This window comes from Toxorhynchites rutilus, chromosome 2, assembly GCF_029784135.1.
Source record: "Toxorhynchites rutilus septentrionalis strain SRP chromosome 2, ASM2978413v1, whole genome shotgun sequence".
Taxonomy (NCBI): domain Eukaryota; kingdom Metazoa; phylum Arthropoda; class Insecta; order Diptera; family Culicidae; genus Toxorhynchites; species Toxorhynchites rutilus.
Window position 1 is genome coordinate 124285061 of NC_073745.1, and position 26027 is coordinate 124311087.

Below are 26027 nucleotides of genomic sequence, written 5' to 3' on the forward strand. Positions count from 1 at the left end.
AACCTGTTTTTGTGCGGTTTTTTTTTTGTGCGGTATAAATTTCAATAACCGGTTATTCGGTAATGAATATTTCATTACCGGTAAAAAATACTTCAACATAAACCATTTTCTTAAAGAAACGGCTTATATTGATAATGATTAGTTTACAAAAAACACTTCGCAAGTTTTTGCTACTTAGTTTGTTGGTTAAAGTAATACTTTTTGTTTCCCCTGTTGGGTACATTTTCCACTACGACCAGTTATTTGATCTATTGTGGCGAAAGTAATACTTAAGAACACAAATAATGTTAATTTCGTCGTCTTCTAATCAAGATCGGATCTCATTAACAAAATTTCCAGAAGAAAAAATCGCACGTTCAGAGTCTAATGATGCTGGACGTACAATACGAAGAGCATCGAAAACCATTATCAATTATTTTCCTCTAATGTACTAATGTATTTCCTCTCTGTACGAAAACTTTTGTCTGAGGGTTTTCATCAATCCATTTATAGACGTTGAGCTTAGACTAGACGTTGATACCTTTCATTACTGCATTCGTCGTTCCTTGATACTCAATGTTTCCGCAGGTTCTGCATCGTCAAGTGGGTTTTTCCTCCTGTTGTCCAGCTACTGAATCAATACCATAATCGTCAAATTTCATCAAGTCACGAACAATTGCAAATGCCGAAATGTTTTTCTACAACCCTTTCAATCAGGGCTTTAAACAGCTGCTTCGAAATTTCTGATGGTTGCTCTGATGGCTTTTCTAGCATAAATTGCAATCCAACGTCAGCTTCATAAAGGGTGCAGTTTTTCCGGCATAGCAGTTCAATAGCGACCAGAATTGGTTGGAGGGCATCAACTAATTCCTTTATCGCTGTCAGTTCTTCATCGCTGAAGCTTATCCTGTATTTGGTTTTCATATCGAGCAGCGATTTTTGAATTGAAGTTCGGAGCAGTGTTGCCACATTTTAATCTGTACCAGTGGGGTTAAAAATCTTTCTCATCTGTACTTTTTCTTCCAAAAATCGGTACCAAAAATCTGTACCATCGAAAATATTCGTTGTAGAGAAAAATCTATTTTATTAGCATGAAAAACATACTCATTTATTTACTACAATTACTACATTTACACTTGAAAGTTATTCGTGTTGATGATGCTTATACATAGTTTTACCTTTTTTAATTCTCTATTTATGAGACTTTCAGCCTCCTGGGCTGGTTCGTCTCAGACATAGTTTTACTGAATCAAGATTGCATACTATAATTTATTAAAATTTTCGAGCTGCCGTTGTTTAATCGAATCTTTTGATCTAAAAAGAGCGTTCATCGTATCGTTGCAGAGCCGAATTGGAAGCTTATTTTTGTTTTTATTATGTTAAAAAAAATCGCTCGACAGTTGACAAGGAGTGAGGCACAGTGAGAACGTTACAAAAAAGACGGGTGGGTAATGTCGGGGACATAACCGGAGTGACGTAGGACTATACAAAGGGGACAGCTTTTGTTAAATATATATTTTAAATATATTGTTTTATTTTCTTCTCCTAAGTGAATACCTACCTATCTACCTGAAAAATGGATTAGTTTACTGTTTACTCTTTATGAATATGTTGATGGTTCTGAAAAGAACCTTTGGTGTTGTGTTTTTGTTATCACTCGATATTCCCATCTGGTTCGGTTAAACCTTTCTGTTTAGCTATTGCGTTTGCCACTCGCCACAGCTTTCACAGTTGGAAAATTTCTTCCCATCCAGCTTGTGACATGTTGTTCAGTAAATTGCATTTAATGCGACGTGCCGGAGAAACACTTTGCCACTCACTGAAACTAATTGTTGCCTTGATGAGCGCCGAACCGAAGCTGCTCTGTTCTTGATGCGAGTTTTCTGATTGTCGTGAGCAGCTTTGCAAGCCAACTCGAGCACTCCGACGGCCGAAACTCTATAATCGCTGTTAGGTATACTGGTGCTCCGGCACCAATCCGTTCGGCCTAGTTACCCTTGCGGAGCAATCAGTGAATGCGACCAACAGAGAACTGGAGACCTGCACGGTTCGAGTGAGACTTTGCCTTTCCCTTGACTTGTCCTCCTTTGTTATGTCCACGATGCCGATGCCGTACAACCACACGGGTTTACGGTTTGAAATAAAATAAGATATTTTTTTGGGGTCCGCGTGTTTTATACTCTAGCGGTACACACTCACAGGATAGAGACAAATTGGCAGACTCAGCCAGAGGGGCGATTCCAACGAGACGAACGAATGGGCATTAAAAGGGAGCGATGGCAAAAAAAAAATACATTCATTACGATTTGTTCGCTCGTTGGATTCACATGCAGGCTAAAAAGGGTCCTTTTCAGGATCACAAAATTATCTTCAATCTAAAGAGTTTATTGTTTTGTTATCACTCGATATCCCCATCTTGTTCGGCTAAACCTTTCTGTTTAGCGATTGCATTTACCACTCGCCACAGCTTTCACAGTTGGAAAATTTCTTTCCATCCAGCTTGTGACATATTTTACAGTAAATTACATTCAATGGCACGTCGCATTACCACCACTCAGTATCGGATTGGAGGTAATTTTAACCTGTAATTGAACATTTGCGATGGCAGCGGTACAGTGTCGACTTTCAATATGGGGTCATAATTTGGACCCCGAACTCTATGTTTACAAAAATGTCCAACTAAATATGTCACATTACAGGTCCGTCCAATTAGCTAAATGTCGAGATAAGTGTAAATTACTGTACTTTCAATCTAGAAGCAATTTAAGAATTGATGAAAATCAATAAGCTCAGTACAACTTATGAAAAAATCAATTTGTGTTTTATTATTATTTTGGATAATGTTTTAGAAAGCATTGAACTGTATTTCCTAAACTCTTTTTTGGAAGGTTTAATGGCCCTGAAAAGCGCCTTGTTTTATGGAATCCAATTGGTTTTGAAAAAAAACATTTCGAACGCCCTCGATGCCGCCTTGTTCTGGATTTGCCACCAAAGCAGTTTGTATAAAAAACAAACTTTTTTCTTCTGCTACCTGATGCCGTTTTGCGATTGCGTTTGCCACTCGCCACTCGCTGCAACTGCCTGTTGTCTTGATGTCCATCGAACCGAATGTGTTCTGTTCCGAATGCGGGTTTTCTTATCGTCGCGAGCAGCTTTGCCAGCTAACTCGATCACTTCGGCGGCCGAAACTATATAACGCCGGCTAGGTGGACTAGTGCACTGGTACTAACGCGCTCGGCCTAGCTACCCTTGCGGGGAACTCCAGATCAACACGGTTCGAGCGGGATTTTGCCTTTCCCTTCACTTTTCCTTCTTTACCATGTCCAGATATGGCTGCTTGGGTTGGTTTGTTGATTTGTTGTGATGCGAACCGATGTGGTGTACGGTTTGAATGAGAATGATCGTTACGGAAGGAAGGAAGGTCTTGTATTATAGAGACTTTAAACTTTTGCAGTTCATTCGTCTCTAGCCTTGAGAAAGGCCCTTTGAAAACTCTACTCTATTCTACTCCAGCGCTACCACCTCCACCCTCTTGCCTTGAGAAAGGCACTCGATCCCTCGCCGTCCAGCTCGTCCAGCAACGATGTTGTCCAGTCGGTGTCCACACAAAGAATGATCGTTACGGCAGCGGAGCGGGGATTTTTAAGCTGACTGGCTGGCTCGAGAATTACGCATGTGTGAGACTGCGACCAATGTTTCGTTAATTTTTTTCTTTTTCCTTTCCAATCGTGCTTCATTGTATTTCGCTGCTGCTCTGGTTGCCCGTTTTGGTCGGTACGATTTGAGAAGCACAATATGGACCAATAAAAAATGGGCACATAGTGCATTTTGACAATGCTTGATATTTCACAATTATTCAATTATTTATCTCAAGAAAAATGAAATGTTATTCATTATGATAGATGCGTGAATATATTTCCTATCAATTGATGCAAAAACCTTTGTGATCTATTGAGAAATGCTCGAGTTATAAGCGTTTGCATTTTTTCCTATTTGTTCAGTGCCTAGATTTCCATTTCACCCCCTATATCTTCCGGTTAGACGTAGTCCTACGTTAAAAGCATCGAAGCGCCGAAAATGCGAGCGAACCGTTAATCCTTTTTAGGCATCCAACTTTTGTCCACCAATCCTGCACATGTTAGTTTTCTTAAATTGTGATTTCTATACGGAGTTATTTTGTCTTTAGGGTGCGGAATTCATTCTCCAGATCATGTAAATTCTCATCGTAGAACTTATCTCTTCACCACCGCCGCTAATGAAAGCCAACGGGCGCCCGAAGCGTATAGGATTTGAAGCGGCTTGAGTTCCAAAATTCCCTGTATTACCTGCATTGTAAACGCTTTTAGGATTAGTAGCACCAAGCGATACTGCGGCGTGAAAGTCATCATGTTCTTTAATGTAGCTTTGTTCAAATGTAACAAACCTCACACGTGAAAGAAATATGTACCAATCTGTGTGTTTCATGAATATAACTTTCTTAGGGAATCACCCAGCGTAGCTGTTTTAATAGAAATACATCTTACCTCGTGCTCGTAGATGATTTAGGTCAAGTCGAGTGACAACGGTTGCTGGGCAATGGTTTATGCGGTGTAGGACTTTTACACCGCCGTTATATAGACACAGCTAAGCGTACGCCTGCGGTGATGATATGTTTAAGAGAACACATGTTCAAATCGGTCATACTCTTATTGGGCATCACACACAATCTGTACTTTTCGACGAAAATCTGTACCATTCCAGATAAATCTGTAGGTGAAATCAGGGTAAAACCGACACCCTAAGAACCTCTCTTCAACTATTCATGAAACATTTCACAGTATATGTTAATCATTTTTTGAATAGAACGTGAATTTTGATAGAATACAAAAAATGATGTTTTTAAGTAAAATAAATGGGAGCGCGGGTGAGATCGAATGAAAACTTGTTGCAATAATTTCAAAGTATCAAGAGGGTATCAGTATGCTATGCGGACACTTTAAGAGAAGAGAGGGAGATAGTTGCAAATTGTATGTAATTAGATTGCTCAGATTTTGAATGATAAAAAACAAACAAATTCGTGTATTTCAACTGCAAGAAGAAGCTGTTCGCTGATGGCTTATTGAGCCCCACAGCTCACGTTGCTGATGCAGTCTTAGCCAGCACTCATGTTTCCCGTATTGAAAGAATGTTTCACGTTGTTTTTTCTGGCCAATTCAAAAGCCAGATGGTTCTCAAAATCAAGCAGGTGATGGACAAATTCCTGCTCCTTGTCCGGAGTAAATATGAGAGTTTTTATCCCATCTTGGGTGAGCATCTACGATAGATGTGCCGGAGAGCGTTGAACAAAGAGATACCATGAGCTCTGCCAGGCATGCCCTGTTCAACGTTGGTTTTGGCTGCTTTATCAGTCCAGATTTGCCGTTTTGTAAACCAAATATAAACACAAGGCATCTACAAAAACTAAGGACGCATTTTTTTCCGTCAGTAAAACACAAATCAGGTGTCGGTTTTACCCTAACTGAAGGAAGCACCCATATTCCACTAGCAAAATTTTACACGAACTAACTCTTGTTTACTGACCGGTTTTATTTTGTTGTTTGTTTTGACAGCAAAGCGACTTCCGCAGCTGTAGAGTGACTCGAAACGTAAAAATGACAAGTGTATACAGGGGACATCGGAAAATTTGCAAAAAATTGCTTCTAACTGGAACAATCAGGTGGTGTCGGTTTTACCTTGATTTCCCCAACGTGTGGCAACACTGGTTCGGAAGTCGTAGAATCGACGCAACACTGCCAGTTGTGTTTTTTCAATCTTATTTTGATTCTCGAGTAATATTTCAAAGCGGCATAAAGGCAAATATTATTTATGGTGTTGAAGGAAAAATATCGAAATTACGGGTTATTGATTGTAAAATTACCGGTAATTCGGTAATGAAAGATGACGGTAAAACCGGTTAACAATCCCTAGTCTATACCAACAAGCCAGAAGCTTTAGAAGAGCTCAGAGACAACATTCAACGCGACATTCGCAAAATTTCGGTCGAAATTAGTGGCCGAGTGGTGCAAGATTGAGTTCAACGGATCGATCGCACATGGGTGTCATATCACCGAAATCGAATTTCATTTTTAATGTAAGATGTTGAACTACAACCAGAATAAATTGAAACTCATCTCTAAAAAACTGTGTTTTATTAAAAAATTGCCAAGTCCTTATTGAAAGACCCGTTAGTACCACACATGAACAATATTTGTAGCTCATCATACGACTAATAAATAAAAAAAAATATCCACAGTTCCTCGACGCGGACGTTTTCCTCACAAATCCAGATGCTCTCAACACGCTGGTTGATCTGAACTTGCCAATCGTCGCTCCAATGCTGCTGTCTGATGGGCTATACTCCAATTTTTGGTGCGGGATGACGACCGATTATTACTACCATCGGACTGATGACTACAAGCAAATTTTAAACTACGACAAGACCGGCCAGTTTCCGGTCCCGATGGTCCATAGTGCTGTGATGGTAAATCTCAACGTCGAACAGTCACTCAATCTCACGTTCGAGAAGAAACGCCTTACAGCTGGACGTTACCATGGCCCGCAGGATGACATCATCATATTCGCGATGTCAGCGAATTTCAGTGGAATTCCGATGTACATTTCGAATTCAGCACTGTATGGATTCATTCTGTTTCCGTTGGAGCAAGGAGAGACAGTGAAGAAGGATTTTGAGCAACTGACCAACACAAAGGTTTATATTGTCAACGAATATGGTGCGTTGAAAATCAAAGATGATATGAAGCAGTTCATTCCGGATGTTCCTAAGTAGACTAAACTTGTTCTAAAGTTGCTCTCATCCCCGTTACACACTTATTAATTTTTCAGAGATAAACTGAGTTTATCGCACATTTATATGATCAATTTGGAGAGGAGGCCGCTGCGGCGAAGGCAAATGTTCAACAATTATGACGTGCTGGGTTTGGACGTGGAATATTTTCCTGCAGTGGATGGCAAAAAATTGAACGACGATGTGCTGCGAGAAATTGGCATCGAATTTCTTCCTGGATATACAGATCCTTATCATAAAAGGTGGGTTCCGTGTAATCTGTATGCATGGCATAGTGCGTTATTTTTTTTCAATTCGATTTGTCCATAGACCTATGACGATGGGCGAAATAGGGTGCTTCCTCAGCCACTATTACATTTGGGAGAGGATGGTGGAGCTCGATCAGCAGGAAGTGCTAGTTCTGGAAGATGATATCCGATTTGAACCCTACTTCAAGCGACGTGTTCGCCAGGTGCTAGATGATGCTCGACGTATCGGCGGTTGGGATTTGATTTATCTGGGTCGTAAGCGACTCCAAGAAGAGGATGAAAAGTGGATAAACACATCGGATAATCTTGTGAAGGCTGGATATTCGTATTGGACCCTAGGCTACATAATCACACTGGATGGAGCGAAGAAGCTATTGGCGGAGAAACCTCTCAAAAAACTTCTCCCTGTGGACGAGTATATCCCCATTATGTTCAACAATCATCCAAACGATTCTTGGGTAAGTCATTTTCACGATCGCACCTTGGTTGCATGGAGTGCGGCTCCATTGCTTCTGTACCCTACTCATTATACGGGCGACGAAGGATATATTTCGGATACCGAGGACTCTGATCGCATCGATAGCGTTCCGAAACCAGGTAACGATACAACGGATAGTTCAATTGAAAAGAAGGGAGACAAGGAACAGATTAATAGCAATACGCTGATAGATTCAACTATTACTAGAAACGAGCACGAGTTGAGTGTTAAAAATAGAAGGACAGAACTTTAGCGTCGTGGTGTTTCAAAAGCGAGCGCTATGGCTGCGATACAAAGTCATAGACAAGATTATATTAGTTAATACTTTGAACACAATGGAATGTTTACCAGAAATTATCGATGTGCCTTACTGTAGTCTTAACGATTTGCATAGTTGTATGCTTCTAATATACGGATATAGCTTTTTTGAAACAAGTGCTTTTACTTCAAAACGCGAAAGAAACGTCATTTGGAATATTTTACACCATTATGGTATACCTATTGACAGTGTAGCTGCAACGATTTTATTTCTCGGTGTGCATATGTAAGCAGCATGCAGAATCTTCATCACTGATGATTGTCACAGCTGTGTAATAATAAGGATTTTGCAATTGAGGAGCTTGAATGGGCTCTTCGCGGAGTACATGGTTCATCCGCCGGTCCTGACGATGTTGGTTACTCGCTTCTCAAGAATCTTCCCCTAATCGGTAAAACCATTTTACTATCGCTCTTCAACAAAGTTTGGGACCAAGGAGAAATTCCTGTGGACTGGAAGGAAGGACTAATGGTTCCTCTCCCGAAGCCCGGTAAAAATAAAATCTTTGCCGACAGTTACCGTCCAATTACTCTACTGAACTGTATAGGTAAGGTTCTTGAGAAGATGGTCAATAGGAGACTCATCACTATAATGGAGTCTCGTGGGCTACTCGACGATCACCAGTTTGCCTTTCGCCCAAATAAAAGTACAGACGATTATCTAACCGAACTTGAGGATCTCCTCGATTCCTACCTGGAAAGATGCATGCATGGTGACATTGTATCTCTTGACCTGTTAAAAGCATACGACCGTGCCTGGCGTTTCCCAATCCTCAAATCTCTCGAGGAATGGGGAATCAAAGGTCGCATGGGTCGTTACGTACAAAGTTTCCTTGGTGATAGAAGATTCAGAGTCATAATCGGCAACTACCGTTCCGGGATTAGGATCCAGGAAAACGGCATTCCATAAGGGTCAGTTATTTCTCCTACTTTATTTTTGATCTGTATGCAATCCCTCTTCGTTAATATTCCACCTGATGTTCATGTTTTGGTGAATGCAGATGATATTACTCTAATCTCCTTCAATCACTTCAAACCAATGGCCAGAAGAAAACTTCAATCCGCCATCAACTCCGTTGCAGAATGGGCAGATAAAACAGGCTTCACAATTTCTCCAGAAAAATCCCAACTCCTACACATAAGCACCTACGTGAAGGCGGACTTTGGGCAAACCCCAGGTCAAAAATTTTATTTGGCGACGGCTCGGGGGGATGTACCTGTAAAATTTAAGTTCGTGTTTGCGGATAAATTCGCCCGCAAGTACATGATTTGGCAGGGGATATGCAGTTGTGGACAGAAAACCAAAGTCTTTCTCACTGACAAGACAATGACATCAGAAGTCTACAAAAAAGAGTGCCTACAGAAACGGGTTCTGCCGTTTATTCGTGCCCACGACCGTCCAGTAATGTTTTAGCCGGACCTCGCAAGCTGCCATTACAGCAAAACGGTTATGGAATGGTACGCAACGAACGGGGTCAGCGTAATACCGAAGGACCTCAACCCCCCAAACTGCCCCCAGTTCCGGCCGATAGAGAAATACTGGGCAATCACGAAGCGGAGGCTTAAGGCAAAGGGAAAACTTGTTAGGAACATGACTCAAATGAAGAACTGGTGGAATCAAATCGCCAAAACGGTGGACGAAAAGGGTGTGCGCCGCCTAATGTGCCTTATTACGGGAAAAGTACGAGAATTTCTTCGAAACAGCAATGAATAATTTTTTAAATTTTTTTTTATGAAAGAGTAAAGAAAATGCTACATTTGTATGAAAAACAAATTATGAATTCGTTAATAAATGACTGAACTACACGCAATTGTTTGTGTTCCAATATTAAATGAAGCAGACTTTAAGATACACAGGACTAGGAGGAGGCTGAATAAGTAGTAGCGGTACATGGCGACGCGAGTCGCCAGGGCATATAGATAAATACCATCAGAAGCAGTCTGTGCCATAGCCAGGATGATCCCAATCGAAATAAAATTTCGGAGGATTCAGACTACACAGGAGTCGAGGATTTGGTTGTAGTCGGTTATGAGCCCCTCACCATGTCTGGGTTTAACCGTCCCAGATAAGGCAGGTAGAGCTTTGCCATTTTTTAAAGGATAGGGTACTATCTTGTTTATAGATAACCAAACATGTTCTACTGGAATGAAAGTTCCAAAACTTTGTGGAACCTAGGGTAGAGGTAGAGCAGAGAGGGAAGAACAATGTAGTCAATCTTCTGGGTTTGATAAGTGGTGATAGCGGATGAATGACCAAACTCGACCAAAATCCTTTAAGAATAACTACTTTTTAACATTATGTACATAATCATCTATTTTTATTCGATCAACTTATGCGCCTACATAGCAACTCACGATAGTGTTAAATGAGCAAATTTGTTTCTAAATGTTTGCACGCGTAGAAAACAATTACAATCTAGATCGTTCATCTCGATTTGATTAAAACAAAACTCAACAACTGTGTTTCTTTACATTTAAATTCTACAATAGGTATTGGAATTGTTTGTTCGTTTGTTGTTTTTTTTTTCTTAACGTTGTCTCTTATGCAAATGCATAAACTACGTAAAAGGACGGTTTAGGGTGAAATATGCTCCAAGCAATTGATACAATCTAATTGAGAAGCCTATTTCGTGTGGTTGTGGTGAGCTATATCAGCACATGAAGACTGATTTGATGAACTGAAACAAGGATTTCAATCAATAATCAAACATATGAAGTATGTAAAACGCAATTACTAACCTCTGTCATGCCCATGCTTATGATTCCATCCTGGTTTGTGTCCTTTGCTTTGAACAGCTCGAAAGCCATCGTCAAGTGCAGAATGGCGGATATGAAGTCCGACAGTCTGAGCGTTCCGTCTCGCCTCATATATCTAGAATAACAAAAAAATCGTCTGACCGTTATTGCAAATTGTTCATATGGATGGTTCCTAACCTTAGTATCAGAATCGACACAATATCGGTGCTCAGTTGGAAGCCAACATCATAGAGCGCATCCCGGAACCTCTCAGCTCTCAAAATACCTGACTTTTCCTTGGTGTGCATCTTGAAAACACCCCACCAGGTTTTGAGGTTGACCATAAACTTATTGAAATCATTGAAATTGATCCGCCCTCGATTGGTTTTCTAGAATAAAAAAAGATATTAACTTTCGATAATTTTTTTCATCAAACAAGTTTGCGAATAACTACATCCATCAGACAGACAACTTGTCGACAGACTTCCAGACTGGCACAGCTTCGAATGTAGTCGTTGGGAAGGCACGCTTCTAGTAATTCTTGCAGGTCAAAGCAGTTCAATGTCCTGAATGAAACGAAATGAAAGTTTGAAGGATAGGAGGATGTAAGTTCCGCCGTAACTGTACCTCTGATCATCTGCCAACTGCATAAATACTGGTTCATACTGTGCAGTGCTACTCGTCGCCGACACATTGTTGTTGGCCGAATCCATCGATATTTTTGCATTAGAGTTGAGCAGGGGGAACGGATCCAGCAGCAGCAGGGTTTGGGTTTCCAGGAGGGCCAACCGGATGGTCGTACCGAGTACACGTACACTGAACGATGCTTCTTCGGCTGGTTCAAAGGTTGTAGCCATGATTAGGTAGCGCCCGGCTTCCAACGTGCAACGATGACTTATCTGGCGCGAGTTTGTGTACTGGGAGTTGATCAAACTTTTGTGCTTTTTGAAAAAGTTTTTCGAGAGACAACCATTGATGTTTTGCACTGTAAAGTAACAACAATTATGTTTATGATTATAGAACGCGAGGGGACTAACGTTTGCATTGAAAAAATGGACAAAAATTGCCGGGTTTTCATTGGTTTACCTGCATAAGCACTGACGAAACTACCCACGCAGCATTAATCACAGTAACCCACGAGTCAGCAGAAAAAAAAAAGACAGCTCTATCAGTCGAAATATAACCGTGATGGCGAAAACAGTGAAGCTACTCCGTTCAGAAGTGTGTGCGTTCAAAAAGCGGTACCCCGCCGTGTCAAAAACGGACATCGTGCGGCACTTTGTGGACGCCGGGTACGCCCGTTCCGGCATTTACAACATCTTGGCACTATTGGAAAACAATCAGAGCATCAAAAGAAAGCCCGGTTCCGGACGGCCGACGACCCTGAGCGACAAGAAGCTCCAAAGGATTCTGAAGAGGAATATCGAGGGAATAGTGGCTACATCGCTGTGTGCCCATGTAGCCACTATCCGTGACAATCCGTGAGAAGGGGATGCCGTGAACTGGAAAATTTATAGTACGAAGTGCCTGTATAATTACCTTCCATGCGAAATGTATGAAACTCAATTATCTGTCTTAGTTTTTTTACACCATTTGAAAAAAACATTTTTATCGTAGAACTACGTCTTTCATTAAGGGTGCCAAATCAGGAAATAGGTAACGTTAACTTTATGAAATAAAGTTAACGTTAATAACTATTTTTGCCGCGAACGGATTTCGGCGATTTACATACCAAACAAAACGGAAATTCCCTAATATTTGTTTAATATGCTCTATACATTACAATCCACTGGTGTGTAAATGTTTAAATTCATAAAAACTATAAGCGTTTCCAGTTTCCCATACATTTGTTCTAGTGATTTGTGAGCTTTTCTACCTGTGCCGTCAATAACGAGCAACTCATCGACGAACAACGAAGGGGAAATCGTAAGAAGAAGAACGAAGGGGAATATTTGCCTAGAGTATAAACAGTGGATCTCGCTGAGGCAAACTTTCAGTATCGTTCTAGATACGAAGCAATGAACATCGCTTGTTCTTTCTTGTTTTGCGCCATCACATGTCTTCGCTTCGGATTGAGCTGTGGACGCGACCAAATTACTCACTCGCTGATGCCTCTTGCATTGCATTCCAAACATTTCATTGCATCCAACTGACGCCATTGCATTAATTGTTTGAGATAGAAAATTGTGTGGGGAATCATCAAGCCAGGCTATCGTTGGCTCACCAAGAAAATAAATGTTGTGGGATTTTGCCTGTGATTTGATTTCGCATGACGGTAGCAAAACTCTTTCCACCAAGGATGACAGCAAAGCTAATCTAGGCCGGCAATATTAACAGAAAGGGCTTCTGTTGAGAAGAGCGCCAAACTTTCTCCACTAAGGACGACACCTGCGTTTATCTTGAGCTTGAGAAAGTAATGCAACTTTTTTCGAGGCCACTAATATTAACAGAAGCGTTTAGTTTGAGAATAGCGCAAAATGATGAGAAGTGTTTATATTTCTAGTAGCTTCAAGCCACCAATATATGGCTCTGTATGCATGCTATGACTAGCGCTTGGTTTACGTTGAACGCAGGATGTTGAGAGGTTCGATACTAAATATCATGTAGCATGATATTTGATACTTGCAAGTATTGTCATTGTTGCTGTTTTCATGCGGTGCCAAAGATATATTGATGTAGTTGAGATGTGGAATAATGGTGCTGGTGCACAAGTATATAATCGACTGTAGCCGAGTCTATGTTAATTACGAAAAAGGTCACCGGAATAGCGTTCGAGGTAAATTTTCAACGCATTGAAACACCTAAAACAAATTGCGACATACGATCAGCTAGTGTATTGTTCTGCGAACGCAAGAATGAATTATCAATTATAATTGATCAACTGTCAACTGATTCTACATTTAAAAAAATATATATCAGGGCAATGAAACCATGCTACTAAACAGTTATTTCTAAAATTTCACAGCATTATAAAATAATATCCGAAGTTTTAAACAACTTACTTTTATAAAATAACAGCGTAGTTCTACGTCAACAATGCGGTCGTATTTTGGACACAACCTTCTATATTTTTTTTAATGCAAACGTTATCTTCACTTACCGTTGTTAAGATTGTACACCGTGAATCCTATTACTTTCGGTTCCAGCACACTATGCTGGTTAACCGATATTATCACATCCTCCTTTTCGCTTAGAAAGAGCTGCAGCTGCGGGTTGATGTGGAACGAGTCCGGATTGTTGCGGCAGCCACCGGCCGTAACGCCACGTTTCCAAGCGCCCTGATAGAGTCGCATCAACCAGCGACGGTTTTTGTCCGACAGTTGGGGCTCATCCCGGGCGGTGTCGGAATCCAAATGGACACATTCTAGGTGGGTGAAGGTTTGTGTCAGATCGAAGAAAGACATCCAGAATTCTCCGATATCGAGCTGCTCTATGAGTCGATTCCTTTCGTTCATGGCCACTCGCTCCCAGGAGCTTGAAAATGATGACCAATCGCCGTTGAAAGAGGCGGTTTTGTTGAAGGTTTGGGCGAGGGGATTCCGCAATCGCACCAGCTGTACAGTATCACCCATGACGGTTTCAGCCTGGAGATACATAGTTTTTGTTATTCCAATAGCATACCTCTGGATATCAGCTCCAACTCACCTTATCTAACGAACAGAGTCTATAGTTGATCCCTATGTGTACTCCATTGGGCAACGCTTCGGTTTGGTTTCGGATCTGTGTTGTGGTTCCATTATTTACCGTGCAAGTTACAATACTAGTGGTATCCAACAAGGAATGGAGCAACGGCGGTCGTATCAGAATGTTGCTATCAGATTTGATCGATACCGATTCAGTGATGCCTCCAGTGAGGTCAGCCAAACCGTCCAAAAGCGTACCGTACTTTAAAGCTTCGTAGGATCCATGCAATCTGGAATGAAACTTTGGTTAAGCAGCAGCGTCCAATGTAGAACCCTGATGTACATACTTCGCGTAAGCTTTCTCCAACAGCCCAGGCCAGAAGGAATTTGAATTTTGTGCCTGCAGGAAAGCTAACTTCCCATTGATTGTTGGTAATCTATCGTCGACTAGAACTTCTAACCATTCCCCACACCACCACAACCGGAATCGGAACATTCCGTAGTACGGCTTGTCGAAGTTTTGATCGGCCGGTACGACTCGGTAAAACAGGCCCTTCGATAGGTACAAAACGCCGAGACAGCTGACAAGCCATCGATCGCCCATCTTCCCGGGAACGATATCGAACTGTGCCGTCGAGTCATTGACGAAGACCGGATTCGGGGTAATTTCGTGGGGGCGCTTCCACTGGAATGTGAACGGTGGCGTTTGGTGGTAGAAAACCGACGACTGAGTCGCAGGAAAGTCTTCGTCTTCCCAGAGGACATTTTTCTGCTTGCATTCCGCTTTGATGCGCTCATACGAGGATGTCATGGTTCCGCTAGCAATTAGCTGTGTTCGAATTGGTTAACTGTGAGTAATGAAGTCCTATCACACACGATCATCTCATCCCATTGGGAGCGAGTACCGATCCAGGGGCTTAGGTATGCGAGGTGTCTGTAAATAAATTTAGAGAAAATATAACGAAATTAGAATGATTTCACAACTTATAAAAGTCATAGAATTGTTGAATTGTTATAAAGATGGTTCATTAAAAATGGAAGATGGAAGCAACGAAGATTTCGTTGCAAACACGCACGGCCGTCAACGTGTTAACAGGCTAGGATTGGAACTTTTTATGTTTAGCTAATAATGAATTGTATGTACCTGTTCCTCAACAATGAAATTTCTGGAACGAGAGCGAACAATCTACAAGTACTTCCGCTCAATGAATTATGATAAAGTACCAGCACATTTCTTCTGAGTTGGCACATATTTTTATCGTTTTCGTGATAAAAATGGCAAAATAAACAGAATGTTTCTCATTATTGTTCCTAGTAGTTAGTATGAATACATTATACTTGGGCTTTTACAGGGTCTTTCAGATTAAATGCTCACGCAACAAATTGTAATAACTTCTGCAAAAGTGAATCGATTTTTATTTTAAAAAAACGAAAATAAAGCTTATTTTAGGACATTTTCGATGCGACCACCTCTTTTTTCGATAACGCGTTTTAAACAGTGAAAAAAAATTCTTCATGCACAACTCTAACATTACGACTGCGATGCAATTGAAAATCCGAATTATCTCTTCTCTAAGTTCCTCTAAATTTTGTGGCTTATTAACATAGCAACAGTCCTCCAAGTACATCCAGAGGAAGTAATCGAGCAGACTTAAATCCGGACTATAGCGCGGCCAATTCCATCTACAGTTAAACAGAGCAGGAAAGCGATTGGAAATGACGCGATCTCTGAAAACTCTACGTAGAAACAACAACGTTTCATTGGCGGTATGAGGCTTCGCTCCGTCCTGTTGGAAGTCCATTTCGATGTCTTCCGTCAACATTCGGTACGTGGTGGAAGAGAACACCCCGATCTCTTGAGCTAAACGAGTGAGACTGATGCGGGGATTAGCGCGGACGCTTTGCTGCAACCGCTCGATTTCCTGCGGTGTGCACGCGGTTCGTTTGGCGCCACATTTGCCAGCGTTGTTATCGAGAACACTACCGGTTTCCTCGAACTTCTTCACAAGACGTGAGATCACACTTAGGCGTCGTGCACAAATTACGTAACGCTAAAAATCCGGATTTTGGACCCCCTCCCCCCTACGTAACGCAATTTAATATCTCTAATACACAGAAAGTAACGCAACCTCGACGCCCCTACCCCCCCCCCCCCCCCCTTATCGCATTACGTAATTTGTGCACGACGCCTTACTAGAAACATTTACGACGAGAAATGTTGAAATTCTTACCATAAGAGAACAAAGTTTCATTAAGGCTTCGGTTGCTCGAATAATACGATTTCACTAAAAATACACTTTCTTGTAAATTGTACATCCTGACACTAAAAACCATCCGATCAGACTGTTATCGTCCCGAAGTGGGGAATGCAGAGTTACCATCGACGGAGCGAAAACCATTTTTATAAGGAGCTATTCGATATTTCTGCGTGAGCGTTCAATCTGAAAGACCCTGTAAAATATTCCAAATGAGTGAACAGTTACGTTGATAAATAGAACTCTTGAAACTCAATTTTTTCATCATAAACAGTAAAATTTGAGTCGTTCAACCCATGTTCTCGATTTTTTTCGATGACTTATGGCACCGACGAAAATTTCATATCTTCTTCATTAATAAAATGCAAAGTAGACTACCGATTTTTAAGATTTTCATATTTTAAATTGAAATTATACAAGTTGACTGTTAATATATACCCAGTTTTTCTTACGTGGTTTATTGCTATATTTATATTTACGAGGTTTTTTTACGCGGATTTTCCAATTAACGTGGTTTTCTTTTACCCGCATAAAAAAACCCAGAGCAATATCACGTCTCTCTCTCATTTTTTCCTTATGCTCCCTCAGAGCATATGACAGTAATTAGTAGTGATGAAACGGATAGTATTTTGAATATTTTGATATAACTGGAACAAACTGCATGTATGCATGAACCAAAAAAGGATTACATTGGAGGGAGAAGGATCAACAAATTTTTGCATTATTGTAGTGAACGATGACGAAATTTTCTTTTAGAATATCCTTTGATAGAGTATCAAGTTTTCAACAAGGAATCTTAAGCAGATATTTTTCTGATGAGGATTTTCTATCACAATGATGAGATTTTTGTGGGGTGTGTCTTCAGGGATGATAATCTGCGAGACTTCTCCACAAAACATGCTTTATAGCTTCATGGAGCAATGCGTTTGGCTTCTGATATCGTTTGATGAAATAACAAGAATTGAGGGGCTTAGAATGAAAGGGGTGTAAGTGATTTGATCGATTTCTCTACATCGACTCTCTCGTTTGGTCATAACTTAGCTGCAAATTCATTCCCAGCTGTATTTGACAATTTTGAAGAAAGGTCAGAACCTCATCTATCGGATGGTATAGCAAACTCATATTGGAACGAAAAAGTTGATGAAGAGAAATCGATCAAGTCACTTACACCCCTTGCATTCTAAGCCCCTCAATTATAAGTTCTAACCTCTCCTGTATATTCGAGGTATTCTATCATTTTGCTGCATAAACAGCATTTATACTAAGACGAGATAGTACATATAGTCAGCGACGGGTTTAGGAAAAATATTCCAATGGTAACGAAATCAACTGTTATGTGAAAACACTTCGAATCAATCGCAATCACGATCCTTACATTTGGTGGCCATTCTAAGAAGTATCCAATTAACAATTAACAAGATTTCAGTAATCAAACATTACTTTTAAGACTGTATTTTATTCATTTATTTACAATGATTCTATATCCCATTGAGAAATTAGAACATTTCGCCAAAAAAACCCTATCCATGACTGCAGTTCTCCAACTCCCGGCTGCATCGATTCTTATCAAGTCCTTCTCCACCTGGTCCAACCACCTCGCTCACTGGACTCCTCTCTTCTTGTTCCTATCGGATTCGACGTGAACACCATCTTTGCAGCGCTGCTGTCCGGCAATCTTGCAACATGCCCTGCCCACCGCACTCGTTCAGCCTTGGCGACTTCCTGGATGCTGGGTTCGCCGTAGAGTTGCGTTAGTTCGTGGTTCATTCTCCTTCTCCATACTCCGTTTTCCTGTACACCACCGTATATTGTTCTGAGCACTCCTTCAAGCATCGTCCATGTTTCGTACCCTTAGAGAACAACCGGAACATCGTACGGGGTCGAAGTTTGTTGGACCTCAAGGATTTGCGGAGACCATAGTAGACACGACTTCCATTGACTATGCGTCTTCGAATTTCACGGCTGTTGTTGTTGCCAATCAATGTAAAAATTTGGTCCGTCGTCGAGCAACCGGGCATGAATCCGGTCTGATAACTTCCCACAAATCTACTTACTATTGGCGATATACGGCGAAAGAGGATCTGAGAAAGAATTTTGTAGGCACCATTCAGTCACCTTTTACATAGATGGGGCAGATTACCGTTGTTTTTCACTGCACCGGTGTAGTCCTCTTCAATGTCGTCTTGGTATCCTGTCTGCGCGCTGTTCAGGTTTTCATCGTAGTGCTGTCTCCACCTTTCGAACACATCGCGTTCGTTCGTCAAGATGCCTCCTTCCTTGCTCCTGTACATTTCGGCTCACGGCACAAAGCGTTTGTGAGAGTTGTTTAGTTTCTTGAAAAAAAATCGCGATTCTCGAACGATAAACGATAAAGAGATGTGTTTGCTACCTTCCCTTCAGTCTGTATCGTTCCACGTTTTGTCGAGTTGCTCGTTGCAACATGGCTGCGCGTGCTGCATCCTTCTCGTTCAGAAGCGCTCGGCACTCGTCGTCAAACCATTCGTTCCGTTGTCCTCGTTGTTCGTACCCGATGACGGTATCTGCTGTGCTGCTAATTGCTGCTTTCAAGGTGTTTCAGCATTCATTGAGGGGAGCAGCATCCAGTTCGTCTACCCCCGGTTACGCAGGCTCCTGTAGTCGTCGTAGGTAGTACCGTGGTGAGCGCTGGTGTCTTATGTTATTGACGACTGACAGTTTAGAGCGCAGTTTGACCATCGCCAGGTATTGGTCGGAATCGATGTTAACGACACGATAGGTTCTGACGTCGATGATATCCGACTGACGATAAAACGTGGCCAATTTGTGTTTCTGTTTGCTGTGATGATCTCCTGGTGTAACAGTATTGGAGGCTGCACTGAAAGAAGGTGCTACGTTAAAGTGACCAGATGGTCAGAGGTCTAACGCGGGACACATAAAACAAAACGTTATGTATATACGTCATCTGAGCATAAACCATAGTTCAGCGAGTCTAAACTGATCAGTATTATTTCTTTCTGAGTATCGGCACTCAGTTGTGATTTTTCGGTGGTTTAGATTTTATTTACGCCCGAAAATCACTCACTCAATCAGAGCATTTACGCCTGGCAAGCACGATTCAAATTCTACAATTTTCAAATTACCGAATGGAATGCTCGAAAATTTCTATTCATTTTTCATCGATTTTAGTGTTAACGTATGCATTCAAAAAATGGAGTAATTTGGGATAGATGATAGATAATTTATAGGAACAAATTTTCTTTAAATCTTACGTTTATTAAGTCTACAACAAAAATGGTTCAAGGCTGTTGATACGCTGCAGCAGCACTGTCAAGCATCTTGATGATTTTTCCATACTGCAAGCTCCACCCCACAACGAAAGAGTTGGACATCCTGAGGCACTTTGTGTCCGCCAGATATAGCCGATCTAGTATTTACAATATCATCTCTTTGCCGCTCCTTAATCCGGGAGATCGAAGCAACTGGCCAAACGGTGGAGAAGAATCTGGCCAACATGGACATTTTTATGCGGAAACGTCAGACGAGACCAGCCGTATCTGAGCAGCAGGCAATCACCTAGAAGGAGTAGCTTGAGATGCTGGTGAAAAACTTCTTTCCGGCGAAAGAAGTGAAAAACTTCCACCAAAGCCACGAAAAGGTAAAATAACACGCCGGTATACATCTTTTCATCGGCCATGTTTCAGGTTCCGGCCAACTTCCGTAAGACCGCCCAGCGCTTCATTTACGATACTTCATCAAACAACTCTGCCTCTTCCTGACGAGTATACACTAGTTCTTCCGGATTATTTAAAACGTTAAGCCCTGACCGAGCTAGGGGACTAAAGATGAACTTGTCGTCTGACTCACGTTGGTCCCTGCGGATCAATAGGGGACTTTTATAAAAATCACTTTCCAATTTTGTTGCTGTCGCTTCCAGTTGACACTCTCTAAACAGAAAGCCCAATGTCGGTGCGATGAAACCAGCTCAACGTATTAATTTTTGGATGTATTAGAAGCGCTCTTGAACAGTCTGCCAAATAAAATTTTGTTTGAGGTTCATCCATTTAAGAAAATCAACATGATCAAATTGTGATATTGCAATATATTGATATCGCGGGACATTTTCGGGATTTCGATGTTTGCCAAATGCGGGACGTTTCGCGGGACGGAATCTTACGCGGGACATTTTGTTGAAATGCGGGACTGTCCCGCGTAACGCGGGACGTCTGGTCAGTTTATGCTACGTATAGCCATGTTCTTGGAGGCAGCGAAGTCAATAAGTCTTAGGACGTTTTCGTTGGTTATCTGATGGGCGCTGAACCTATGAATTACCGGTCTGAACTCCTCCTCTTGGCCGACCTAAGCGTTCAAATCACTGATGACGATTTTTATGTCGTAGAATTCTTCCTTATCGTCATCGATGCAAGCTAGATGGGGGCTGTGGACGTTAATAGTGTTGATATTGAAGAAGTGGCCTTGCATCCTCAATCTGCACATCGTTTCATTGATCGACTACCAGCCAATCACCCGCTTCTGCATCTCCCCCTCCCTATGAATGCTGTACCCAGCTCGTGTGTGTTGCCGCAGCTCTGGTGGGGTATACCTTAGAACGATCGCACCATCGAATTTTTCCAGCACACCTCCTGCAGCGCTACGATGTTGATATTGCGGGCTCTCAATATTTCCGAAAAATTCGGGTACTCACAAGAAAATTAAGAGACTTGCAGTTCCATGTACCGAGTTTTCAATCACTAGTCCGTGTTCTTTGCGTGGGTCTGACCGATTGTCCTGTCTGGAATTTCTTTGTGAATTTTCCTGTGCATTTCATTTTTACGGACGACTTGCAGGGCCTGCACCAACCCCCTGTCTCGCCGGAGGACCGGCGTGAACAGCTCTTTTTAGAGTCCCCACAGGCATGAGAACAGTGATCAGCCGCCCCTGAAATGGGGAACAAATGCTATTTTGAGCGGACCTCCATGGTGATGCCGAAAAATAGCAACTCTGATATCGAGATATGTTATGTAAAAAATCCTCAGCTTCCAAGAAAAAATATAAAAAAATATAGCGCCCTCTAGTCCAAAGCCATAAAAATAATAAAAAACGACTACAATCAATAATTGCGAAAATTAAATCCATTGTTTTTGCAACTTCAACGTATGGAAGGCTAGTTTATTGACTTCAATTTGATATGTCGATTATTTAAATCGGTTGAGTGGTTCGAAGGTTATAAATTTTTGAAAAAAAGTCATAGTGGAAAAAATGATTTTTTCGGATAACCCTAAAATGGAAATGGTCACCCTAATGAAAAAATAGAAAAATACGGGTCTAATGTTTTGCGGTAAAGAACAAAATTACTACTTTTCACAAAAATCTGAGAACTGTACGGTTCTACTATTAATAGAAAACTTTATTATATGTACCTGAATTATATATACTTGGGAAGGAGAGAGGAATTGGGAAAAAGGCATACTGGAAAGGAGCCAACGTTTGGTTGCGGACGGACGCATTGAAGATAGCGGCGGATAAATTAAAGTTGTAAACGAGTTGAATTAGGTCTTTATTATTTCAACTGTGAATAAACTACATTATTACAAGAACCACTATATCGGTTTGGCATGGAATGGCTGATATTCTATATTTTGGTTCAACATTTGTGACAGTCAGTAGTCTATGCTTTCATCTTTTCGACAAAATCATTGTGTTTTGTATGTAGTGCTACATCTACAGTGAGGGGCACAAAAAATCCAACCCTATTTGAAATCAAAGTGCTCCAATATTAAAAGTTTGTTCAAACTTTTCGGTATTCCAGTCAATACCACGTAAAAGTAGGTAATTAGTAGACCATTTTGTCATTTCAGTATCATTGATTTATTTTTTAGAAAAACAAATGAAAATGACTTTTGTTCCTAAATGGGTATTTTCGGGTATGGCATAAAAACAACTTGCGTAAATTTGTTTTACTGTATTTTGTTCATCTATGTACCCCTCGGTTTTGTCAGCTGGTTGTTTACATCTCACAAAAACATTATTTTCGTAGCTTTTTGGTCAACATTTCGTGCGTAGTGACGTGAAAATGGGTGGAAAGCAAATCTCATCATAGGATCACGGAAAATTTTCTCAAAAAGGCCTGATGTAGATAGATAACTTATCTCCAAAACGAATGAACAGTCAGAAGTGCAACGAAGTACTCCAGAATCATTTTCTGCTGTTTTTGCATCAAAACCAATGTGATAGTTGGGTGATTTGGCATCAATCCATGATATCCGGAAAGTCATAGCAAGGTTTAATGAATAGGGGCTTCAGATTCTGGACTGGTCAGCTTGTTTACCAGATCAACTCTATCAAGAACTACAAGCAGTATGAGTGATTTGAAGAGCTTAAACGAGCAGTATCCTCTGCGTAGAACGAGTTACACACTACAACATGGCGCAGCTTGGTCGAAAGCACCCCGAATGGGTTATTTGAACGGATTGAGAACTAAGGATGACATACGGATTAGAAACTTGTTGTAATTCATATGAAATTGACGTTATTTTTGTAAAGGAGTAAGAGTTTTTCCATCTGGTTTTTTAAAGTTTTTTAAATGTTTCGCGCCTGGACACAACAGTTAAGTTCAAATGGCTAGTCTTTTAGATGAAGATAGATATATATCCTACACTATATACTTCAATTCAACCGATATCTTTTATATCTCTGGAAACTCAGGAAGGAAGGAAGGTATTGAATTAGAGAGACTTTAAACTCTGAGAGTTCATTCGTCTCTAGGAAACTCAGAAAAAATGAGTGATTCTATAGTGCATAAACTTCAATGATTCGTTAATACAATCAACGTTGGTAGACCGCGACCTGTCATTTGAACAATTAGTTGCCCGCAATGACAAAAAGTTTGGTGGAGGCGATCTGGTGTAGTGGTAACATCCATACCTCTCACGCTAACGGTCACGAGTTCAATTCTCACTCCCGACATTCATCCAAAAATGGTGGTGAAAGTGATGAACCAGTGGTGAAAGTCTCTATAATAGAGAAAAAACAAAAAGTGTGGCCACTCCTGATGTAAAATTCAAAGCAAACTATTTGAAAAAATATGAATTCCTTTTTATAAATTAATAGTCTTTGTTCTAATTTTGAAAACAAAACATCTTTTCCAGAGCACCGTGTCTATACAAACAACAACGAACATATAAAACTGATCGTGGCGTTTTCAAAGTTATACTTCCTATTTAATGGTATGACCTCACTGAAGCACTCCATTACATCAAACAACACATCGTTAGATGTTGACTAACAGTTTGGTAGCCGAAGAAAATCATTTTGTTAGATCATGAATAGGCGAGCACCTACCTATCAAAGTAGAAGAAAAATCGAAAAGACCTGCATCATAATCTCAAAAATCACCATGCTTGCAAATATACCGCTTTGGAATACAAAAGCTTACACAATTCAAGTGGCTCACAAGTTGTGTTAATGGGCGTCAATTTTTATGTTTTCGTTCACTTTCTATAGGCAAGTAAATTGTACCGATACAAATTATAGATGCTATAACAAAATAACGCAAGTTTCTTGTGATTTGGGCGCATTTAGATGGATGCTCTAGTTATTATGCACATTCAGTAACTCCGCGATCCTCCATTCGACTTATCGTTATTCTCGTCCGAATTCAATCAATCTCTTGCTGCAGCAACAACAACTCTCGATTTCCAATCCCAGCCTTCGTTCTTCAAGTTCATCGCGGACAGAAGAATGAACCATAAAACATAATTATGACGTCTCGTTGAGCATTTCGAAATTGCAAATTAACCGTAGCCATTAGCAGCAACCGACCTTGATGTCGGCACAGGGTTGTAAAATATGTGATAAAAAAGTAAACCAGAGGTTTATATATTTTTTTCCCTCATCGCACGTTTTCCACTCCTAACAAAAGCGATTTCCAGTCTGGTATGTTTTCACACCGTCTGTCAGCTTTTCTTTCGCCGTGAAGCATATGTACAACAGAGGCAGTAACAGAACTCAAACATCCGTTAAGTGGGTTAATGAAATGCAGTTATTTATCACAACATCCAATGAACTTCGGAAGCCGACTCGGAAGATACTCACGGCAAAACAGCAAAAAATGGAACTGAATCGTGAACATTTTCGTGCGATGATTTTTTACGACTTTCGACGTGGATTATCACAACAAGAGTGCGTCAATCAACTTAATTTGACTTTTGGCGATGAAGCTCCTTCAAAAACCACTGTGTATCGCTGGTATAGTGAATTCAATCGTGGTTGTAGTTCGCTGTCCGACGAGTTTCGTGAAGGTCGTCCAAAATCGACAGTAGTGCCAGAAAACATCGATGCTGTGCACGAAATGATTAAGCAAGATCGTCATGTAACCTATTGTGAGATTGAGGCATCCCTAAGCATTAGTTCCACCAGCATATATGCGATTTTACATGAACACTTAGTTGTGCGAAAATTATGTTCACGTTGGATCCCACATAATTTGACAATCGCTCAAAAAAAAGGCTCGTGTCGATTGGAATAAATCCTTTTAAATTGGTTTAAGCGCATGCAAAAGTGTATCGATCATCGTGGCGAGTACTTTGAAAAACAATAAAAATATATTCGCAGCTTAACTATTTGTTTTTGTTCCTATTTCCGAAATATGAATAGTGACCCTCGTATGATGTTACTTGATTCAATGTCTGACATGTTTGATCTCTTAAAAGTTGAATGTAAAGTGAAAAAAGTAATGGGCCTGATTCTCGAATACACTTCACGGTGGAAACGAAATAAACGGCACGCCATTGAACTACGTTTTACGAGTTAGTGAAGTGTCGAAGATAATATTGAGTTTTCAGGCAGAATTATCGACTTTTCCATTCTTAAATCCGTTCGACTCAAAATCATCCATATTCGTGGAGCAATTTAATCTCTAACAGATTGGCAAACTCGAAAGAAATTTTAAATAGTTAAAATTTGGACGAAAATTATTACTCGATGCAGTTTGAATACTTGGAAGACATAGTTCGACCACTAACTTAACTTTTTTTTCTATAAATTTCCTTGTATCTCCACCATAACTCTATCCATAATATAAAATCATCATCAGGTACATTTTTCGTTCAAGATTTCCCCCACTTGCAGAGAATGTGTTACATTTTACATAGGAAACATATTTGATTCGTAGAGTTAATTTTCAGTTATAATTTTTGTTGTGAATGAGTTTTTATTCCACCCGAAAATCCATTATCATTTTCATAGAAATAGAACACGGAGCTCCATGTAGTCTATGTCGAATTGCGTGACATGGTTGCCGCATTTACACAACTTGATTGAACTTGAGTCGAACGGATTACAGAATGCAAAATTGCAATCCGTTCGGGTAATTCTAACTCAATTAAATTCCAGAATACAAGTGAATAGTTGATCAGTTACGTTATTGATTTTCTCAGAGCGTATTTTGTCGACTGACCAAACTAACAATGTGTGTATGAGGTGATCCTCGCTTATTCAATTCAACAACCCAGCGATATGTGGTATTAAATCCGACCGTACTTCATTTTTTGTTTGAACACACGTACAATGCATTGACATCACACATGGCAATAG

The 26027-nt window shown here is 40.6% G+C and overlaps 2 protein-coding genes across 6 annotated transcripts in view; one reads left to right on the plus strand and one right to left on the minus strand.

Moving 5' to 3' along the window:
• LOC129767513 (glycosyltransferase 25 family member) overlaps positions 1–7963 on the plus strand; it is a 49879-nt gene extending 41916 nt beyond the window's left edge. Inside the window, exons 3-5 of the mRNA XM_055768497.1 lie at positions 6251–6780; positions 6841–7044; positions 7112–7963. Coding sequence (XP_055624472.1) covers positions 6251–6780; positions 6841–7044; positions 7112–7781 — 1404 coding nt within the window. The 3' untranslated portion in view covers positions 7782–7963. The remainder of the gene's footprint in view (positions 1–6250; positions 6781–6840; positions 7045–7111) is intronic.
• Positions 7964–10158: 2195 nt separating this feature from the next.
• Positions 10159–26027, minus strand: part of LOC129769739 (calpain-C) — a 72060-nt gene continuing 56191 nt past the window's right edge. For all 5 annotated transcript variants that reach the window (XM_055772186.1, XM_055772183.1, XM_055772188.1 and 2 more), the window contains exons 3-10: positions 14550–15136; positions 14225–14492; positions 13680–14163; positions 11207–11564; positions 11034–11145; positions 10778–10968; positions 10583–10715; positions 10159–10521 (exon numbers count right to left, since the gene is read on the minus strand). In XM_055772186.1, coding sequence (XP_055628161.1) covers positions 10495–10521; positions 10583–10715; positions 10778–10968; positions 11034–11145; positions 11207–11564; positions 13680–14163; positions 14225–14492; positions 14550–15013 — 2037 coding nt within the window. In that variant the 5' untranslated portion in view covers positions 15014–15136 and the 3' untranslated portion in view covers positions 10159–10494. The remainder of the gene's footprint in view (positions 10522–10582; positions 10716–10777; positions 10969–11033; positions 11146–11206; positions 11565–13679; positions 14164–14224; positions 14493–14549; positions 15137–26027) is intronic.